The sequence below is a fragment of the Bufo gargarizans genome, chromosome 3, assembly GCF_014858855.1.
Source record: "Bufo gargarizans isolate SCDJY-AF-19 chromosome 3, ASM1485885v1, whole genome shotgun sequence".
Lineage (NCBI taxonomy): Eukaryota > Metazoa > Chordata > Amphibia > Anura > Bufonidae > Bufo > Bufo gargarizans.
Window position 1 is genome coordinate 457279538 of NC_058082.1, and position 23501 is coordinate 457303038.

Here is a 23501-nt window from a genome sequence, read left to right on the forward strand (position 1 = left end):
TCCTCTCTGATATAAACAAGAGATGGGCAGAACACTGGGAGGAGGAGCTCAGCCCCGAGTACCTGGGCTTAGGCAGAAAATGGAGGGTCTTGGTAGCAGCTAGAAACATGCAACTGGTCTTGTTTGAAAGCTGACATTCCAGGCTTTCATACCAGAATGACCGCTAAAGCCCAAGAAGCAGAGGAGAAATCACTGTTAGAAATCGAGTCGGGAATAATCGCGGGTAAAACCTGCTTTTACTTTCACTTTCAGCTGCATTCACTGCATCCCGTTTTCTATCAGTGATATCTTCCCCTATCCTGAACATACTGCTGTCACTCTGGTATTGTCTGAAAGCTTGGAATGTACAAACAATACAAAGCCCATATCTCTATCTGGTACCAAACCTGAGATATGAGCAGCTAAAGCAGCCGCCCCCTCCCCCTGACACTGTGGAGGAGAATGAGGGAGCAGCTGCAGTGCTGACAGGAGGGGAAAAAGATAGAAAAAAAAAAGTATGTAGAAATGTGACATTATCATCAGTGTAGTGACCCACATAATATAAAAATATTTAAATAAAATAATAAAAGTTATTTAATACACTATATATACACCCAAAATAGTTTATAATAAACCTTTTATTGTGTCTATTAAGAGGCTAAAACAGATGATTACTGATTTCATTTAATTGCAGCGCTTGTCTCTGGTTAGCTCTATTTGAGAGGATACACACTGCTCAGGGGTAGTGGGGAGGTTATCTGCATTATGATTGGTCTTCTCTGTCTCTGGCTAGATGTATGTGAGAGGATACACACTGTTCTTGGGTAGCGGGGGAAGTTATCTGCATTCAGATAGGTCTTGTCTGTATTAATTTTTTTACATAGTCATATTCTGACCCCCATAACTTTTTTATAGTCATGTCTACCAAGCTGTGTTGGGTCTCATTTTTTGCGGGACAATGTGTAGTTTTCATTATAATTTTGGAGTGTGTTTAGCTTTTTAATTACATTTTATTCGTTATTTTATGGATAAGTGATGGGATGAAAAAAATGGGTGAATAGGCCATTTTCTTCTCCGTTATGCCATTCGCCGTATGGGATAAACAATTTTATATTTTAATAGTGCGTGCATATTCATAAGCGGTGATGGGCCGCACAGAAAATTATTTAACTGCCCCTCCCCCCTTACCCAAGCAACTCCCTCCTCGCATGCAACCCCGTTCAGTTACCAATAGAGGTAGCATGGCTGCAGTGTTCGAATTTGACGTTGTGGCACAGTTTTCTTGGATTCCCATTTTTGTAGCAAGAAACTCAGCTAAGAGGTTGGCCATGTGCTGTGAATCAGCTCCTTAAAGGGGTTCTGCACTTTGATTAAACTTATGATCTATCTTCTGGATAGATCATTAGCATCTGATCGGCGGGGGTCCCTTCTCAAACAGCTGATCGGCGGGGGTCCTGGGTGTCGGACCCCTGCCGATCAGATGCTGATGATCTATCTAGTTTAAACAAAGTGCAGAACCCCTTTAATGTGCCACATCTCTGTAGAAGTGTCAAGTGATGTGGTTTAAGTTAGATAATTTGTATACTACTGCAAAGTTGAAAAGTCTCTTAGCTGCCTAATATACTGTATCCCACCCTTTGACAGATGTCACTGTCACAAAACAATCAATATTATTCACTTCACTTGCAAATGTTTTTATTTGTGTACATGACATATCTGTTTATTAGTTTGCTAAAACATAAAAATGACAGTGATAATATTACACATTTTATTCCATTTCTATGAGTTTACACTTTCACGTGCACTATATTTTTGTGGGTTTTGTTAAAAGCCTATTCACACAATATAGTAGATAACCACTGATTTTGCTGGGGACTTGCAAAGGTTTTGGCTGCATTAAAAATACATGTAAATCATGATCATGTGTGCCATTGCTTTTTCCTTAAAATATGTGCTAAGTGTTTAAAGGGACAGATGTCCAGTTTCTGAAAGAAAATACTGAAGATTACCTTAAATTGTGCAAAACTTACAGTACCTTGCAGATCCAGTGCAGTTGATTCAGTTCTCCCAGCTGGGTGCAGTGCTGATGTCACATCAACAACATGTGGCTGCTAAAGCCAATCACTGTCATCTTCAGTGTACCACTGAGGACAATGGCAGGCTGCAGCGGTCACATGTCAGCAATGTAACGTCACCACTTCAGCTGAGTAAACAGAGCCTGAACAGGAAAACCAGAGAGGAGGCACTGGTAAGTATTGCTCAATTCATTATTTCAGGCTTATTCCCAGTCTTGCGGAAACAGAACAGCCCCTTTAAACCTGAGAACACTACAGTACTTTTTGATAAGATTGCTAATACCAAATGCTGGAATTACATTCCTTATATGTCAGCTTTATCTGAGATTCACATACGATATTAAAAAAACATTTCAAGAAGTGAACATTAATGTGCAAATTAATGAAAATTGCATTTAACGCTCAGGCAACCCTTCTTGATGGCCATCAATCCAGCAGCAGCTGTTGCAAAGAAAGTTGTATATCCGATGAATCTCAGTAAACCTTGAGCAGTGGGCAAATTCCTCTCTAAAAATGTTGTGGTGATTGGAAACGCTGGAACATCCTAGATTGGAGAAACACAATTAGAAAGTTGGTCATTAAATCAGTTCCAAATTCCCCTGCAATCAGCTCAGCGCAAGCAGGGATGATGTAGCGATGTAACTGTGCCTGCTGCGCTGAACTACAGACAGCGCAGCACAGAGTGGAGCAGATGTGTTCTGCTCTGCTCATCGAGGTATATCAGTTAGGTGAGTATTTAAACTGGAAGCACCTAACAGGGAATAACTCTGTAAGGAGGGGCCACTTAGGGATCATACCTTTATGAGGGGGGGGGGGGAGGGGGGGGGGAATACCTCTGTGAGGGGGCCACTTAAGTGGGCATAATTCTAAGAATTTCATCACTTCAAGGAGGGCTATGTAAGGGGTATAACTCTGTGAGTGGGGCCACTTAAGAGGGCATAACTGTCGGTGGTATCTCTCTGAGGGGAGCTACTTAAGAGGGCATACCTCTGTGAGGGGGAGGTCACTTAAGGTGGCATAACTCGAAAGAGGGCTAGTGGGGTGTTATAACTCTGAGAGAGGGGCCACTTAAGGGGGCATAACTCTGTGGGGCATCACTCTGAGGGGGTCACTTAAATGTGCATAACTGTTTGATGGGCCACTTAAGGGGACATCACTCTGTGTGGGGGCACTTGAGGGGGCAGCAGTGATTAGGGGTTCTTTATTGGCACTTCATACTGTGTGGGGTCCACTTAATGGAGCATCACTCTGTGTGTAGGACACTTAAAGGGGAATCACTGTGTGAGGGACACTTAAGGTGGCATAACTATGACGTGCCATCACTCTTTGGGGGGTTTCATATTGTGTGAGGACACTTAATAGAGCATCACACTGTGTCATGGGCACAAAAGGAGCATCATACTGTGTAGGGGATATTCTAACGTTAGGGGACACTTTGGAGGGGACTAAGGGGGCATCATAGTATGAGGAGGCACTAAGGGGCATCATACTCTTTGGGGGACACTAGTACTGAGTGGACATCAGAAAGAGAATTGGGCAGGATTAGAGGAGTGTCTAATTGCAACAGTGCACTATACGCTACTAATGTTGTCCTTCCTTAGATTTTTATTTCGATTTTTACTGACCATACACAATTTGGGCAATGTGAAAATAATTCTTTTCACTTTTTGCTTTCTGGACATACTGTATACACAAGCAGATAATCATCCAGACCTTAATGCAAGTGGGCATGAAAGTTGCGAACAGGTGAACAAAGCACTCAATTGCCTGAATAATTCTTTATAGCAACATAAAAATAATGTCTGGCCGTGAAAACATGGCTCACAGGTTCTCTCTGCAAATCCTGCGCAAATATGTAAGCAAAAAGTCTACCAGGTACATGGCATACAGCCCGTCCACTGAATGATGCCATCATGTACCCTACTGTATGTGTTCTAAACAGGAGCCACGTCACAATGCAGTCCTTATGCATCACATTTCAGTAGATAAGCATATAATTACATCAATAATGTCCTAAACATAAAAAGGCCCAAACACATTAACAATCCCTTTCAGGCACTCTCAGATTGATTATGGCACCTTCCTTTACTGCATCAGTCTGAGATATGTTTCCTAATTCACTCATTTGTAAATCTATACAATGCAATAGTAGAATCATTTTGAGGTCTTTCTTGAAGCTCCTTTGTCCAAATGAAAAATCTGTAAGACCCCCCCCCCCCCAATTTATAATACAATTTATATAAAACACTGCTACCTCTGCACCTCCTATAGCCATCTTCCTTATCTCTCCTATAATGTACATAAATCCACATAAAGCAAAACTCAAACCTGGTGGATGGACCCACCTGTGCAGCTTCATACTGTATATCAGTATTTGAGCCAACACTGATTTGCTTTAGGTACTTTTTATTTTAATAGTAAAAGGCCCTCTCTTATTGTTACAGATCTGCATTTTGGGATCACTAAAGGCCTTCTCTTATTGTTACAGATCTGCATTTTGGGATCACTAAAGGCCTTCTCTTATTGTTACAGATATGCATTTTGGGATCACTAAAGGCCTTCTCTTATTGTTACAGATCTGGCACTGACAGAAAGTTAGCGACTACTGCAGTGTCATGAGAATGTTACAACTATACCGTAACTGATATTTTTGAAATGATTTGTTGCTTTTAAACTTCTTTACAATCCTAAGTGCAATTTTGCTTGCCCTCTTGGGCAAAAAATTGTTGTAGCATCAATATCTTTAAATGTATATTACCTAGAATATTTTATTGAATCAGGAAAAGTCAAGGATTTATAACAAAAGTTACTAGTAGGAGAAGTATAAATTCAGTGTTCTTATTCAGGTGTAACATTAATAAATTTTCATGCAACATAAAAGATATGCAAAATCATGTTTTACTGTTGAACTGGTCTCTATAAAATGCGAATGTATCCTAAGAGTAGATTTATGTTGTATCCAATGTACTTATTATAAGAGCTCTTTGTAGGTAGGGAACCTCTTTAGACTGTTATAAATAGTTATACATATAGGACATAGGTTATTCTATGACGAGAATTGGCTGCAGACTTTTTCTATCTTATATCTGTCTGTCTGTTATTTAGTTGTTTGTCCAGTGTTAAACTTACCACAGATTCTGGCTCTGGTACCCATATCTGGTCCTCTCGGATCAGTCCCATCTTGCACATGACCTGTAAGGAGATGATTTATGAAACAACTACATTCAGATATGAGTGGGAAACCCTGGTTAAAGGCATAAATAGCTGAAGGTCTATAGGTCCTAAAGAGGTTCTACATTATTAGCAATCAAGGTAGATGAGAACTTGTCTAAAGGTAACATCACCCTTTCCAAAGTACAGAAAGCATAAGAGCTAAATACTTTTGGGGGACAGTATAACCAATATACTGATTGCTGCTGGTATTTTTTGTATGCCTCAAATGTGTATTTTATAATGCCTTCACAATTACAGTGTAATATTGTATTCAGGGGCAGACTGGAAACTAGGTGAAAAAATTGCCTTATTTTGTAGTGGGCCCAAAATTTACAGATGGTAGGGTCCACTGAAATAGGTGGTCCACCAGAGCCAAATATCACAGTGAACCACCAAATATTGCCCAGCAGCAGAAAATACCTCCCCGAAAACTCCCCCTCTGTGATTGCCAGCACCAGCTGCCACGATCTGTCCTTCTACTCCAGTTGCCTTAGGATGGCAATACAGTTGAGTTCAGAAGTCGGGGAAAGGGATGGCAGCCATGAATGGCCGCCGTGAGGAGGGCTCAGGCCTCCGTCAGGGCATTGGCACAACTCCATATTACAGTCTACAACACATTTGTCCCATTCAAGTGAATGCCACAGAGCTGCAATATCAGACACAGTGGGGGATGAATGGCTTGTGGCACCTGCAGAAAGCACTGTGGCCCATTCAAACAGTTGGTCAGTGGGGTGCTGAGAGTCAGACCTTTACCAATCAAATATTGAAGGCTATCAATAAAAAAAAAATGAATGACCTCTTTAATAGATAATTGAATAAAAATATACTTGATAGTTACTATTAGTGTTGGGCGAGCATGCTCTGCGAAACACTAATTTCACTCGAGCTGCTACGCGGCCAATAAACGTGCACGGAGATACTGCCACTCACTGTAATGCCGTAGCCATGTTGGCTACTGGCATTACAGTGATTGGCTGGAACCTGTCATCGGCTGCTATATAGCACCGGATGACATGTGTTTGGCTCAGTCTTAGTCAGGGATAGCTGTGCTGAATAAGGGACAGATAGTGTAAGGAGTAAAATAGTAATATTTTAGTGAAAAAACTTGTTAGAGACCCAAAAGTCCTTTTAAGGACTATTGTTGTATCTGGCAGCAATATAATTATCAGCGCAACCTGCGCTAAATTGCGTGGAATTGTTAGAGAGATGCAAAAGTCCTTTCAGGAACTATTGTTGTATCTGGCAGCAATATAATTATTAGCGCAACCTGCGCTAAATTGTGTGGAATTGTTAAAAAAAAAGTCCTTTTAAGGCCTCATGTACGCGGCCGTGTTCCGCGGCCGAGAGCGGACCGCGGAAACCCGGCCGGGATTCCTCCTGACAGTATGAGCGCACGGCGTCATTGGTTGCTATGACGCCGTGCACTCCCTGCTGCCGCCGCAATACAGTAATACACTGGTATGATCTACTGGTAGGACTATAGTTGTATCTTGCTGCAATATATATTATTAGCGCAACCTGCGCTAAATTGCATGCAATTGTCAGTGCCGCTTCTGATAGTGACACAATCTCTGCTACATCTTTTATTTTATATATGCGCAGCCTAAATATCTGACATTCAGCGCAATTATTTGGCCGCTGGTGACAGTGACATTATCAGCACTATACCTCCTGTATAACATTTGCGCATCCTAAATATCAGTGACATTCATTCAGTGTAATTTTTTTATTAGCGCCGGTGACAGGGACATTACTTGCGCTATACCTCCTGTATAACGTTTGCGCATCCTAAAATTATCTGTGACATTCAGTATACTTTTTTCATAGACGCTGCGGACAGCGACATTATCTGTGCTACATCTCCTGTTTAACGTCGGCGCATCCTAAATATATCTGTGACATTCTGTGTACTTTATGTGAGCATTCACTTACAAAACCTGGGCTACTAAACATGTGACATACTTGCAAGCATATATACCATTTAATATGTGCAAGGCGAGCAGTAAGGGACAGGAAAGTGGCCAGAGGCCGTGGCCCTGGGCCCGGTGAAACTATGCCTGCTGCCAGAGCAGAAGAAACACACTCATCCACGATACCTAGCTTCATGTTCCAGTTTTCAGGGAAGCGCAGGACACCACTCTCGATGTCAGACCAGTGCGACCAAGTGGTCGGTTGGATTGCAGGAGATAATGCTTCCAGTCGGTTAAGCTCCATCCTGTCTGAGTAGCCAAGAGTCTAGTCAACAGAATCCTCACCCTGATCCTCCTTCCTCCCGCCAAGGAAAGTCTTGACAAGCAAGTGATCCCACACTCGGATATTCCGAGGAGCTCTTTTAAGCGCCATTCCTTGATTTTGGCCTCTCAACAAGCCCGCTTGAAGAGGGACATGAGGAGATATTGTGCCCTGATTCCCAAACTCTTGAGCATCCACAGTCAGAAGAAGATGACGGTGGGGAACGGCAATTAGTGTTTCACGAGGTGGATGATCATGATAAGACACATTTGCCAATAAGTCAACGGCAATTAGTGTCTCAAGAGGTTCATGATGAGGATGAGACACAGTTGTCATTAACTGAGGTTGTTGTTAGGGCAGCAAGTCAGGAGGATAACCATATTGAGGAAGTGGAAGAGGAGGTGGTGGACGATGAAGTCACTGACCTAACCTGGGAATGTGGCAAGCTGAGCGAGGACAGCAGTACAGAGGGGGAGGGATCCGCAGCACCGCAACAGGCTGGAAGAGGCAGTGTGGCAAAAAGGGAGAAGGTGGGCCACACCAAAAAGGCCTGCAACTGTTCCCCGGAACACCCCCTTGCGGCCACCTCCCTTGCCAAGGGGTAGGTGTTCTGCAGTCTGGTGCTTTTTTGAGGAAAGTGCGGACGATAAAAGAATTTTCGTACCAAAATTAGCAGGGGCGTGAACACTAGCAACCTCACCACCACCATCATGATCCGCCACATGGCATCAAAGCACCCTAATAGATGGGACAAACACCTGGGTCCACAATCAGTGTCTGCGGGTCACACCACTACCTCCTCTTCCCCTGTGTTACGTGCTGGCCAATCTCCTGTCCAAGACGCAGGCCCAGATGCCTCCCGCCATGCACCTGGACCTTTGCAAGCACCATCAGCTATCACATCCACTTCTGTGTCCCAGCACAGCGTACAGATGTCTATACCCAAGGACTTTGAACGAAAGCCAGACCACCATCAGGTTGTCTTCTTAGCGTGAATTAGATGATGAGGAGCAAGAGCAGGAGATGGTTGCCTCCGCTACAGAGGGTAGCACCCATGGAAGTTTTATTCCATCTGTTCAGCGTGGATGTTAGATGTCAGAGTGTGTATTTAGTGCTGATGGGGGCATAATAACTGATAAGCGCATCCGCCTGTCAACTGAAAATGTTGACCGGTTGACTCTTATAAAAATAAACAAAGGCTGGATTGCCCCTGACTTCTCTACTCCACCAGAGAAAAGCGGCTGAACATAAAGGCACTCTAAATGTGGCTTTTATGGTGTATTGAATACACTGTATTCCCATGCACCCCTTCCACCACAAAAAAGGGTATATGGTTCAATCTCTCTTTATTCACCCTCCTCCATCATATCAACATGCTTAGCAGCAGGCTCTCACCCATAATGTTTTAGAGGGTCACCAGCAGGCCCTCGCCCATAATGTTTTAGATGGTCACCAGCAGGCCCTCGCCCATAATGTTTTAGAGGGTCACCAGCAGGCCCTCGCCCATAATGTTTTAGAGGGTCACCAGCAGGCCCTCGACCATAATGTTTTTGAGGGTCACCAGCAGGCCCTCGCTCCTAATGTTTTTGAAGGTCACCAGCAGGCCCTCAACCCTAATGTTTTTGAGGGTCACCAGCAGGCCCTCGCCCATAATGTTTTTGAGGGTCACCAGCAGGCCCTCGCTCCTAATGTTTTTGAGGGTCACCAGCAGACCCTCACCCCTAATGTTTTTGAGGGTCACCAGCAGGCCCTCACCCCTAATGTTTTAGATGGTCAGATCAGCAGCAGGCACTCTCCCCTAATGTTTTAGAGGGTCAGCTCAGCAGCAGACCCTCACCCATAATGTTTTAGATGGTCAGCTCAGCAGCAGGCCCTCACCCCTAATGTTTTAGATGGTGAGATCAGCAGGCCCTTGCTCAAATAGTTTTTGAGGGGCACCAGCAGGCCATCAATCATAATTTTTCAAGGGTGTGTAGGATGCCCTCCTTTATGTGTAATAAAGGGTGTATTGTAGTGCCGGTACCTTGTAATTTTTGGCAGCCCTTTCACTTAGTGCATACCCACTACCTGAACAATTGTACCACAATGTGAATGAGGCCCTCTTACGTGATATGCAGGTTGTATCGGAGTGCCTCTTCCTTGTTTTTTTGGGCAGCACTTGTAAATATGCAGGAAAGAATGTTTCCTAACAATTTTTCCTCTTACATCGATTGTATCTTCGGTTTTGTGCATATTATTGTCAGTCTGTAAAAGTGGCGTACTACTCGGACAACATCGTTCCCAGCAGCGACCTGGGAGTCCGAGATGCATCCAGACATCCTCCCCATGCTGTTCCCGAACCATTTCAGTGGTATTTCCATCAATTTCTGACCTTTTCCTGTGAACCAGACACCGTCCCCTCTTCAGAGCAGAGGGTGCCTGGTTTAATGCTCTGGTTCTCCCTTTGACTTCCATTGAGCTCGGGTGGTCGACCAACACTAGTTACTATCATTATGTTGGGCCTTAATGGGGTTGTCTGGGCCCAGAAAAAATGGGGATGACTGGGTATGGTGTGCGATAAAAAAAAAAAACATTCACCTGCTCCAGTTGTCCCGGTTCTTGTTGCACAGCTTTGTCTCCATCACTACAGGTCTATGTCTGGGTGGAAGTATGATTTGCCAGATCCCTGCATGTCACTGCTGCTGGCCAAGTTGACTGACCAGCAGTGGTGACAGACAGAGCAAGTATACAGATACCCAAAACCTTACTGATGAAAACATCTCACTATAGCATGGCATAAGTTTGTTAACATGATCATTGCCTTATTTTTTTAATTGTGGGCTTGAAATTTAATTGTAACAATTCTGTATCATGTAGACCCTAATTTTCAAAAAAGATAACTTTGGTTTTCAGGAGTTGCATAAGGATATAACATAAACTGTGAGTAAGGGAGGCTTATAGCAAGGGTGTTGTTTCTGAGATGTACATTTCAATATAATATATAGATCAAGCCAGTTAAAAAGGTCCACTGGGGCTTTATCATTGATGACCGGTCTCCAGGACCCTAGTTGAGCAGCACAATGAAGAAACTGCTTGTCTGTAAACACAACATTCACTTAATTTTTAGATACAAACATGCAATATACTATGTGATTTTACTTCACCTCTCGGGCTGCCCTTTCTCCAGCCTCTATAGCACCTTCCATGTATCCACTCCATTGTGTAGCTGTTTCTGTTCCAGCAAAGTAAATCTTTCCAACAGGCTTTCGTATCACACTGTTGGAACATATAACACAAATCTAGGTATTATCTCAATAAAATTAGATTATTTTTTTCTTACAAATTGCAATCAAAGAAGGAGATTGTAATCAAATAAGTTAAGACATTATAAGCTAATAAATATGTATTGTAGAATCTTTCTATTTCCTCTTTTATACATTCATACCTTCCAAACTGAGTCATAATTCCAGGAGGAAAATATGCGGTGTAGCATCCACCTGAGTATTGTTCTTTACACCAGTCCTTTTCTTCATAGTGCACTGGCTGTTAAAAAAAAATAATAATTAGAATAATTTACAAATGGTAAAAGAAAAAAAATGCATGCAAATCATGTCTTAATGGGGTTATCCAATGAGTCACATTACTACTACTGGAATAAATAGGGCTAGTGTTGAGCCAGGAAAGTTTTGGATGCCTTATCCGAAGTAGATTTGTTCAAAACTTCGGAATAATATTAAATGGAGATTCGTCTCCGTACAGTATTAGAATGTATGGGCTCCAATGAGCCGAAGTAAGTTATTCACAAAGTCGCACGTGACTTCGTTGAATGACTTGGGTAGTTGATTTTTAAAGTGAAAAACCACTTTAAAACTTGAACCTGAACTAGGCTTCGGTTCTGACTAGTACCTTGGAACCGAAGCCGAGTTTGGCTTCAAGTTTAAAGTGGTTTTCCACTTTAAAAATCAATTACCGAAGTTATTCAATGAAGTCACGCGCGACTTTGTGAATAACTTTGGCTCATCAGAGCCCATACATTCTAATCTGTATGGAGACAAATCTGCGTACAGTATTATTCCAAAGTTTTGAATGAAGCAACTTCGGATGAAGCATCCAAAGTTCGCTTCGCTCAACACTAAGTAGGGCATTTAAAACTGAAAAATATTGTTAGGTTTTATAATGTACATTATATTTTCCTCTTTGGTAGCACCCCCTGCTGTTTCTTCTGTGACCAAGACTGTGGTCCACCTTCTCTTGCATTCACCCTCTCAGTATCAGTGTAGTGATCTCATAGAGAAGTAGGTGAAGTGGTCCAGACACCTGTCATTCATTTAACCCTAACTTCCAAATTCATAGAAATATGTAGCTATAGTTCTTTCTACATATTGGAGAAGGAAATTGGTGTGGAGAGAATTGCATACCATAGTGATATTTACAAATGGAATTGCTGAAGCTGTGTGTGAGGGAATATATTTATGCAGTGGAGAAAGGCAAGTAATTAAAGGTTTGGAAAAATGTGTGAGTGGGGTTAAGAAGATGTAGCCTGGTTAATGGTCACATGTGATGAGCTGCTATCCTCATTCCCTTCATCCCTGAAGGAGACGCAGCAGCAGTAGTTGGAATAACCATCAATTCCCGACTAGTCTACGCAAACTCCCTCTATCTAGGACTGAATCAAATTTCACGTTTAAAAGTTGTCCAGAACACAGCCGCCAGACTCATAACTGGAAAAAAAAACCTGGGAATCTATTACTTCGTCCTTGAAGACCCTCCATTGGCTACCTGTGAAGGATCGGATCAAATTCAAGACCCTCTGCCTCACCCATAAATGTACACAAGGGAAAGCACCCCAATACCTCTGCGAAAAAATAAAGCACTACACCCCAGGTCGCCCCCTCCGGTCAGCTAACCAGAACCTCCTCCATATCCCCAAGACCCACTACAAATCAAAAGGCAAACGAAGGTTCGCAGTCCAAGGACCCCGGCTATGGAACATTCTACCTGCGGAGATCCGCTTAAAAGAAAACCATCTAGCCTTCAGGAAGAAGCTCAAGACCCACCTCTTCTGAAGGCACAGACGGTCAAGGGCTGCAAAAGCGCCTTGAGGCGATTTAGTTCGCAATTGTAGCGCTATATAAGTTATTCATTCATTCATCCTCCCACAGAAATCTGAAGAAACCAAAACTGCAGAAAGGTGAGAGAAAATAATATCCCAGGTTAGGATGTTGAAGACTTAAATATATTTATAATGTGAAATATTTAAAGATCACATTAACACCATGATTAATTTGAGAAACATCAACAAAATACTCATTCATCCACCCTTAAAAATGTGTTACCAGTTCCCGAAGTACTTTTCCACTTTAAAAACTAAAAACAGATATATAACAATTCCCTAATAAAATATTATAACCCAAATATTTTATTATTTAGCTGTTAAAAAGCAATGTCAGAAGAAACTAACATTAACCAACTTCATTTTAAATAATGTTCATACTATTCACCATGAGGAATAAATAATAATAATAAGCAATGATGTGTAGTTTTGTCTTTTTCTGTTGCCTCTTGGAGTAGGTCCCACTCAAAGAGGCAACCTTGGCGTGGTGGGTGGGCTTATGCCTTTTGATCAAAATGTACACTAATGCCTCTTGTACAGCATGCAAGCATGCAGTATAGGGGGCTATACACTTTAATATTGTGCTGAAAAGCGAGTTTAATTAGATCTAAGCATAGCATTGTGGATGTGCAATCCAGTTCTGTTTTTCTCCCCTTGATATATATCTGCGTCCTTCCTTATCTTTCTTCTAGGCTCAAGATTTTCTAAGTTTTGTGGCAAAAAACTTTGATTTCACAACATTCTGCAATGAGATGTCTGTCTTAAATGTATCTCTGTGTGGCTACCTTGTGGTTATGTTGAGAAATGCAGCCTGCAAACTATTTTGCTAGCATGTCACCCTATTGTATTGATTTTGTTTCATGAGAAATTGGAGTCCTTAGGCAAATTCTACTTAAAGTAAGGATGGACTTATCTGTACAATCATATTTTATGAACATGAGAATAATTCTTCCTCTAGTTTTTCCATGTTTATCCTACAATTACGGGGTACTTATTAATCAGAATTACCACAGGACCAATAGTAAAGGCAAATATCACCAGGGGAGAGGGCACACCTGCTTGCAGCCAATACTTAAATGTGTGAAAATATATTACAAACTGTAGAAAAATCCACTGTTATATATTTCCCAAAAAATGTTCAATTCAAGTGAATCTGAAACTTTTGTGATTTGTTTTGGATAATTCACTTGACATGATGGCCACAATTATACAGGTCAGAAGACAGAAAAGAAGGCATCTGTTAACAAAAAGGGATAATTTTGGACAGTTTTTTTCATTTATAAAAATTCTGTATTAACCACTTCAGCCCCGCTAGGTGAAACCCCCTTCATGACCAGAGCACTTTTTACACTTCGGCACTACACTCCTTTCACCGTTTATCGCTCGGTCATGCAACTTACCACCCAAATGAATTTTACCTGCTTTTCTTCTCACTAATGGAGCTTTCATTGGGTGGTATTTTATTGCTGCTGACATTTTTACTTTTTTTTGTTATTAATCAAAATGTAACGATTTTTTTGCAAAAAAATGAAATTTTTCACTTTCAGCTGTAAAATTTTGCAAAAAAAACGACATCCATATAAAAAATTTTCACCAAATTTATTGTTCTACATGTCTTTGATAAAAAAAAAATGTTTGGGCAAAAAAAAAAAATGGTTTGGGTAAAAGTTATAGCATTTACAAACTATGGTACAAAAATGTGAATTTCCGCTTTTTGAAACAGCTCTGACTTTCTGAGCACCTGTCATGATTCCTGAGGTTCTACAATGCCCAAACAGTAGAAAACCCCCACAAATGACCCCATTTCGAAAAGTAGACACCCTAAGGTATTCGCTGATGGGCATAGTGAGTTCATAGAACTTTTTATTTTTTGTCACAAGTTAGCGGAAAATGATGATGATTTTATTTTTATTTTTATTTCTTACAAAGTCTCATATTCCACTAACTTGCGACAAAAAATAAAAAATTCTAGGAACTCACCATGCCCCTCACAGAATACCTTGGGGTGTCTTCTTTCCAAAATGGGGTCACTTGTGGGGTAGTCATACTGCCCTGGCAATTTAGGGGCCCAAATGTGTGAGAAGAACTTTGCAATCAAAATGTGTAAAAAATGACCGGTGAAATCCAAAAGGTGCACTTTGGAATATGTGCCCCTTTGCCCACCTTTGCAGCAAAAAAGTGTCACACATCTGGTATCGCCGTACTCAGGAGAAGTTGGGGAATGTGTTTTGGGGTGTCATTTTACATATACCCATGCTGGGTGAGAGAAATATCTTGGTCAAATGCCAACTTTGTATAAAAAAATGGGAAAAGTTGTCTTTTGCCAAGATATTTCTCTCATCCAGCATGGGTATATGTAAAATGACACCCCAAAACACATTGCCCAACTTCTCCTGAGTACGGCGATACCAGATGTGTCACACTTTTTTGCTGCCAAGGTGGGCAAAGGGGCACATATTCCAAAGTGCACCTTTCGGATTTTGCAGGGCATTTTTTACACATTTTGATTGCAAAGTTCTTCTCACACATTTGGGCCCCTAAATTGCCAGGGCAGTATAACTACGCCACAAGTGACCCCATTTTGGAAAGAAGACACCCCAAGGTATTCCGTGAGGGGCATGGCGAGTTCCTAGAATTTTTTATTTTTTGTCGCAAGTTAGTGGAATATGAGACTTTGTAAGGAAAAAAGAAAAAAAAAGAAAAATCATCATTTTCCGCTAACTTGTGACAAAAAATAAAACATTCTAGGAACTCGCCGTGCCCGTCACGGAATACCTTGGGGTGTCTTCTTTCCAAAATGGGGTCACTTGTGGCGTAGTTATACTGCCCTGGCAATTTAGGGGCCCAAATGTGTAAGAAGTACCTTGCAATCAAAATGTGTAAAAAATGGCCTGCGAAATCCGAAAGGTGCACTTTGGAATATGTGCCCCTTTGCCCACCTTGGCAGCAAAAAAGTGTGACACATCTGGTATCGCCGTACTCAGGAGAAGTTGGGCAATGTGTTTTGGGGTGTCATTTTACATATACCCATGCTGGATGAGAGAAATATCTTGGCAAAAGACAACTTTTCCCATTTTTTTATACAAAGTTGGCATTTGACCAAGATATTTCTCTCACCCAGCATGGGTATATGTAAAATGACACCCCAAAACACATTCCCCAACTTCTCCTGAGTACGGCGATACGAGATGTGTGACACTTTTTTGCAGCCTAGATGCGCAAAGGGGCCCAAATTCCTTTTAGGAGGGCATTTTTAGACATTTGGATCCCAGACTTCTTCTCACACTTTCGGGCCCCTAAAAAGCCAGGGCAGTATAAATACCCCACATGTGACCCCACTTTGGAAAGAAGACACCCCAAGGTATTCAATGAGGGGCATGGCGAGTTCCTAGAAATTTTTTTTTTTTTGCATGAGTTAGCGGATATTGATTTTTTTTTGTTTTTTTCAAACAAAGTCTCACTTTCCGCTAACTTAGGACAAAAATTTCAATCTTTCATGGACTCAATATGCCCCTCACGGAATACCTTGGGGTGTCTTCTTTCCGAAATGGGGTCACATGTGGGGTATTTATACTGCCCTGGCTTTTTAGGGGCCCTAAAGCGTGAGAAGAAGTCTGGAATATAAATGTCTAAACATGTTTACGCATTTGGATTCCGTGAGGGGTATGGTGCGTCCATGTGAGATTTTATTTTTTGACACAAGTTAGTAGAATATGAGACTTTGTAAGAAAAAACAAAAACAAAAACAAACAAAAAATTTCCGCTAACTTGTGCCCAAAAAAATGTCTGAATGGAGCCTTACAGGGGGGTGATCAATGACAGGGGGGTGATCAATGACAGGGGGGTGATCACCCATATAGACTCCCTGATCACCCCCCTGTCATTGATCACCCCCCTGTAAGGCTCCATTCAGACGTCCGTATAATTTTTACGGATCCATGGATCGGATCCGCAAAACACATGCGGACGTCTGAATGGAGCCTTACAGGGGGGTTATCAATGACAGGGGGTGATCAGGGTGATCACCCCCCTGTCACTGATCACCCCCCCTGTAAGGCTCCATTCAGATGTCCGCATGATTTTTACGGATCCATGGATACATGGATCGGATCCACAAAACACATGCGGACGTCTGAATGGAGCCTTACAGGGGGGTTATCAATGACAGGGGGTGATCAGGGTGATCACCCCCCTGTCACTGATCACCCCCCCCTGTAAGGCTCCATTCAGACGTCCGCATGATTTTTACGGATCCATGGATACATGGATCGGATCCTACAAAACACATGCGGACGTCTGAATGGAGCCTTACAGGGGGGTTATCAATGACAGGGGGTGATCAGGGTGATCACCCCCCTGTCACTGATCACCCCCCCTGTAAGGCTCCATTCAGACGTCCGCATGATTTTTACGGATACATGGATCGGATCCACAAAACACATGCGGACGTCTGAATGGAGCCTTACAGGGGGGTTATCAATGACAGGGGTTGATCAGGGTGATCACCCCCCTGTCACTGATCACCCCCCCTGTAAGGCTCCATTCAGACGTCTGCATGATTTTTACGGATACATGGATACATGGATCGGATCCACAAAACACATGCGGACGTCTGAATGGAGCCTTACAGGGGGGTTATCAATGACAGGGGGTGATCAGGGTGATCACCCGCCTGTCACTGATCACCCCCCCCTGTAAGGCTCCATTCAGACGTCCGCATGATTTTTTACGGATCCATGGATACATGGATCGGATCCACAAAACACATGCGGACATCTGAATGGAGCCTTACAGGGGGGTGATCAATGACAGGGGGGTGATCAGGGAGTGTATATGGGTGATCACCTACCTGTCATTGATCACCCCCTGTAAGGCTCCATTCAGACGTCCGCATGTGTTTTGCGGATCCGATCCATGTATCCATGGATCCGTAAAAATCATGCGGACGTCTGAATGGAGCCTTACAGGGGGGTGATCAATGACAGGGGGGTGATCAATGACAGGGGGTGATCAGGGAGTGTATATGGGTGATCACCCGCCTGTCATTGATCACCCCCCTGTAAGGCTCCATTCAGACGTCCGTATGCTTTTTGCGGATCCGATCCATGTATCCGTGGATCCGTAAAAATCATACGGACGTCTGAACGGAGCCTGACAGGGGGGTGATCAATGACAGGGCGGTGATCAATGACAGGGGGGTGATCAGGGAGTTTATATGGGGTGATCATGGGTGATCAGGGGTTTATAAGGGGTTAATAAGTGACGGGGGGGGGGTGTAGTGTAGTGTGGTGTTTGGTGCGACTGTACTGAGCTACCTGAGTCCTCTGGTGGTCGATCCTAACAAAAGGGACCACCAGAGGACCAGGTAGGAGGTATATTAGACGCTGTTATGAAAACAGCGTCTAATATACCTGTTAGGGGTTAAAAAATTCGGATCTCCAGCCTGCCAGCGAGCCATCGCCGCTGGCAGGCTGGAGATCCACTCGCTTACCTTCCGTTCCTGTGAGCGCGCGCGCCTGTGTGCGCGCGTTCACAGGAAATCCCGGCCCTCGCGAGATGACGCGTATATGCGTCGTCGTGCGCAGGGCTGCCGCCTCCGGACCGCACATCTGCGTTAGGCGGTCCGGAGGTGGTTAAAGTGTGTTTTATTAGGTTGTTTGTTACCACTGGATAACATCTGTTTACTCATAGTCATATTAGTCTCCGTCAAAGGGCTTGATAGTAGTTGGATTCAGTCCTAGGAGACCCCAGAGTGTCAAACATATTTTTTCAGGACACTTTCGATTCACGGGGCCAAAACTGACCGAATAACTAATGTATGAACTCAGCCTTACAGGTCAATGTTAGCGACAAGAAGAAGCGCACTCCTGTTACACCGTCGTCAGCTGATTCCACATAAATGTCTACAGACCCTGTTCTATTAAACGCTTATACAAGTAGAGCTCCCCGACAGAGTGGAGAGGGTGTCAGCAGTAATTTTCTGTTGATGTCAATGATTATTCTGCCATTCGTCTGATCCATCAGAACAATAACCCACAAAAAACGGATCCTGTCTGTGGAGCATCTGCCTTCACTCGGTCAGCATTTGGTCAGTAATCCATCAGTATTGCTAATGCCAAAAAAACAGGAGTGGATCCAAAACAAAGATGACACGGGAACAAAATATTTGCATGTCTTCTGTGTTTTGTACCCACTCCTGCTTTTGGCTACCAAATCACAAGCCAATTCTGAAGGGACCACTAAGGGCTTACAGCTGCTACACAGACAGGATCCGTTGTGTGTCTCATTTTACCTTCCTTCTGACAGATTAGAGGAAGGGTCAAATAAATGATGATGTGAGCAAATCCAAAAAGGCTAAATAGTGGCCCAGTCATGAAGTGGGGAGGGTGGGAACAGCATGAAATTTGTGGCCCTATGACATAATGGTGAGGTGAAAGCAGTTTGAGGAGACCACAGAGTGGCACAATGACAAAGTGTGTAGGTGGTGGCAGCATCAGGAGGCCACAGAGTGGAAAGGTGACATAATGTGGAGGTGGCAGCAGCATCAGGAGGCCACAGAGTGGCATGGTGATTGGTGACATAATGTGGAGGTGACAGCAGCATGAGGAGACCACATAGTGACAAGGTAACATAGTGGTGAGGTGGAAGCAGCATGAGGAGACCACAGAGTGGCCCAATCACAGAGTCTGTAGGTGGCGGCAGCATCAGGAGGCCACAGTCACACGTAATGGGGAGAAGAAAACACAAAAAACACATGAAAACAGAGCTCCGAAAAATGTATATACCGACCGGAGGGATTGTGATCTGGTCGGCAAAGAAAATGCCCAAGACTGCACGTCACCTTTCAGTAACGAAATAATAATCCCCACTCTTTGACTCTCGTCCCCAGAAAAGTTAGGACGTGGCCTAAAATATAGTTTGCACGACTCCCTGAACCGAATAAAGTTGTCACTTCCTCCGGAAAACCTATCCGGGAGAGCGACCTTTGATTCAGGGCAGGCCTGGTTCCCGTTGCCGGAAACCGCTGCCTTTGGTCTCTGACACAGCGATACGTAGGGGTCAGCAACCTCCAAAGACAGTCCCTGCATACAATCGACCAGTGCAGAAACCGTATCCATAGCTGTACTGGCACAAACAAAATAATGTTTTTTTGGCGGTTGATAATGTCACACGTAATGGGGAGGAGACAAAACACACAGAAGGAAATGAACCAGAGTCTAGGCCTCAAAGGTAAGGAAGAGGGATGCTGATCTCCTAGGAATCCCTAGACCTTTCCCTGACTCCTGCAAGCATGAGTAAACCCAGAAGGTGGAAAAATTCATACACCGGAACCTAGACCCAGAAGATCTTAGAAATCCCTAGGAACTGTGGCAGGGAATGAGACTACGGGTTCTTTCCCAGGCATCTCCCTGAGGCCTGAAGGACCCGGCATCTCCCTGAGGCCTAGAAACACAACATACAAGTGTCACAACAATATGCACAACAAAATAACTTATCTTTAAAGAGGGAATGGAGAAGCTGGTCATCCACAGGAACAACACACCAGCTCAACAAATACCAAGCAGGAAATATCAACCGCATAGCAAGCAGTATGAGAGTGAACTAAATAGAGTCTCAGTAATGACCACAGGCAACAGCTGACAAGGGGTGTGGTCATCACTAAACAACAAACTGCAAGGTCAGAATAGAGATAGCCTCACGTACTGCCAGTCTCTCTGATCTTCTCACCTCTGTCATGGGAGGGGGCGTGACAGTACCCCCCGCCCTTCTACGGGGGACTTCTAGACACCCAGGGCCAACTTTATCAGGATGCGCCCTGCAAAAGGCCTTCACAAGGCGACTGGCATTAACGTTGGCCGCAGGAACCCACATTCTTTCCTCTGGACCATAACCTTTCCAGTGCACAAGGTACTGAAGAGATCTACGAAGAATTTGTGAGTTCACTATCCTGGCAATCTGAAATTCAAGATTACCGTCCACCAAAACAGGAGCAGGAGGTAAGGATGACGGTTCAGCCAGTTCAACATATCTTTTTTTTAGCAATCACTTGTAAAAGACATTATGAATTTTTAAAGCCTGCGGAAGGTCAAGATGAAAGGCAAACGGAATATCAATAGCAGAGATCTTATATGGCCCAATAAACCTTGGGCCCAACTTCCAAGATGGTACCTTCAAATTAATGTTTCTTGTGGACAGCCACACAGAATCACCCACTCTCAGGTCCGGACCACTCATATGTCTCTTGTCAGACATGCGTTTATACTTTTTGACCATCTTTTTTAAATTGTTTAGAATTTTCTGCCAGATAGATGACAACAAAGAGAAAAATCTTTCTTCTTCCGGTATACCAGAAGCCTCAGTACTCAAAAATGTGCCAAACTGCGGTTGGAACCCATATGCTCCAAAAAACTGTGACTTATCAGTGGATTTTCTGTCTACGGTTGTTTATGGCAAACTCGGCCAACGACAAAGATGAAGACCACTCCTCCTGATTCTCTGAGACAAAACATCTCAAATAAATCTCCAGATTCTGGTTAGTGCGTTCAGTCTGTCCGTTCGACTGAGGATGAAAGGAAGAAGAGAAGGACAATTGGACCCCCAGGCGAGTACAGAACGCCTTCCAGAATCTGGAAACAAACTGAGTACACCTATCAGACACCAAATCTGAGGAGATACTGTGTAGTTTCACGATGTCATCAACAAACACTTGTGCAAGAGTCTTAGCATTAGGTAGACCTGATAATGCTATAAAGTGCGACATCTTGTTGAAGCAATCAACAACCACCAGTTTTCCCTGAGAAACTAGGCAAATTTGTGATAAAGTCCATGGACAAATGAGTCCATGGTCGGGACGGGATAGACAAGGGAAGCAAAGATCCTGAAGGCCAAGTATGTGTCACCTTGGCACGCGCACAAGTCTCACAAGCTGACGCATAACTCTCAACACATTCACACAACCCTGGCCACCAGAATCTCCGGGAAATTAGATCAACCGTGAATCTGCTCCCAATACTGTGATGTTTCTCAAACACCTTGTGCTGTAGTTCCAAAGGAAAAAAAAACTTCCCTGGAGGACAAGAATCAGGTGCATCTCCTTGGGCCACAAACACCTCTGCCTCCAGTTCAGGATAAATATCAGGCCAGGCTCCTCCAAAATAACCCCCCCTCACGGGTAAGCTACGCAGCAAAGCATCCACCTTGGCGTTCTTAACCCCCAGGGCGATAGGTGACAATGAAACTAAATCTGGTAAAAACAGCGACCATCTGGCTTGTCTTGGGTTCAGACATTTAGCCAACTCCAAATAGGCCAGATTTTTTTGATCAGTAATTACTGTAATGGGATGAATCGCTCCTTCCAACCAATGACGCCATTCCACAAAAGCCAACTTGATAGCCAGCAACTCTCTATTACCTACAGTCGTGGCCAAAAGTTTTGAGAATTACATAAATATTGAAAATTGGAAAAGTTGCTGCTTAAGTTTTTATAATAGCAATTTTATATACTCCAGAATGTTATGAAGAGTGATCAGATGAATTGCATAGTCCTTCTTTGCCATGAAAATTAACTTAATCCCCCAAAAACTTTTCCACTGCATTTCATTGCTGTCATTAAAGGACCTGCTGAGATCATTTCAGTAATCGTCTTGTTAACTCAGGTGAGAATGTTGACGAGCACAAGGCTGGAGATCATTATGTCAGGCTGATTGGGTTAAAATGGCAGCCTTGACCTGTTAAAAGGAGGCTGATGCTTAAAATCATTGTTCTTCCATGGTTAACCATGGTGACCTGCAAAGAAACGCGTGAAGCCATCATTGCGTTGCATAAAAATGGCTTTACAGGCAAGGATATTGTGGCTACTAAGATTGCACCTCAATCAACAATTTATAGGATCATCAAGAACTTTAAGGAAAGAGGTTAAATTCTTGTTAAGAAGGCTTCAGGGCATCCAAGAAAGTCCAGCAAGCGCCAGGATCGTCTCCTCAAGAGGATTCAGCTGTGGGATCGGAGTGCTACCAGTGCAGAGCTTTCTCAGGAATGGCAGCAGGCAGGTGTGAGCGCATCTGCACGCACAGTGAGGCGAAGACTTTTGGAAGATGGCCTGGTGTCAAGAACGGCAGCAAAGAAGCCACTTCTCTCCAAAAAGAACATCAGGGACAGATTGATCTTCTGCAGAAAATATGGTGAATGGACTGCTGAGGACTGGCGCAAAGTCATATTCTCTGTTGAAGCCTCTTTCCGATTGTTTAGGGCATCAGGAAAAAGGCTTGTCCGGAGAAGAAAAGGGGAGCTCTACCATCAGTCCTGTGTCATGCCAACAGTAAAGCAGCCTGAGACCATTTATGTGTGGGGTTGCTTCTCATCCAAGGGAGTGGGCTCACTCACAATTTTGCCCAAAAACACAGCCATGAATAAAGAATGGTACCAAAACACCCTCCAACAGCAACTTCTTCCAACAATCCAACAACAGTTTGGTGAAGAACAATGCATTTTCCAGCACGATGGAGCACCGTGCCATAAGGCAAAAGTGATAACTAAGTGGCTCGGGGACCAAAACGTTGACATTTTGGGTCCATGGCCTGGAAACTTATTAATCCCATTGAGACCTTTTGGTCAATCCTCAAGAGGCGGGTGGACAAACAAAAACCCACTAATTCTGACAAACTCCAAGAAGTGATTATGAAAGAATGGGTTGCTATCAGTCAGGAATTGGCCCAGAAGTTGATTGAGAGCATGCCCAGTCGAATTGCAGAGGTCCTGAAAAAGAAGGGCCAACACTGCAAATACTGCCTCTTTGCGAAAATGTCATGTAATTGTTGATAAAAGCCTTTGAAACATATAAAGTGCATGTAATTATATTTCACTACATCACAGAAACAACTGAAACAAAGATCTAAAAGCAGTTTAGCAGC

The 23501-nt window shown here is 43.3% G+C and overlaps 1 protein-coding gene across 1 annotated transcript in view; it reads right to left on the reverse strand.

Moving 5' to 3' along the window:
- Window positions 1-1657: 1657 nt before the first annotated feature.
- Window positions 1658-23501, reverse strand: part of LOC122932279 (amine oxidase [flavin-containing] B-like) — a 102510-nt gene continuing 80666 nt past the window's right edge. The window contains exons 12-15 of the mRNA XM_044286608.1: window positions 10924-11021; window positions 10643-10754; window positions 5184-5246; window positions 1658-2598 (exon numbers count right to left, since the gene is read on the reverse strand). Coding sequence (XP_044142543.1) covers window positions 2434-2598; window positions 5184-5246; window positions 10643-10754; window positions 10924-11021 — 438 coding nt within the window. The 3' untranslated portion in view covers window positions 1658-2433. The remainder of the gene's footprint in view (window positions 2599-5183; window positions 5247-10642; window positions 10755-10923; window positions 11022-23501) is intronic.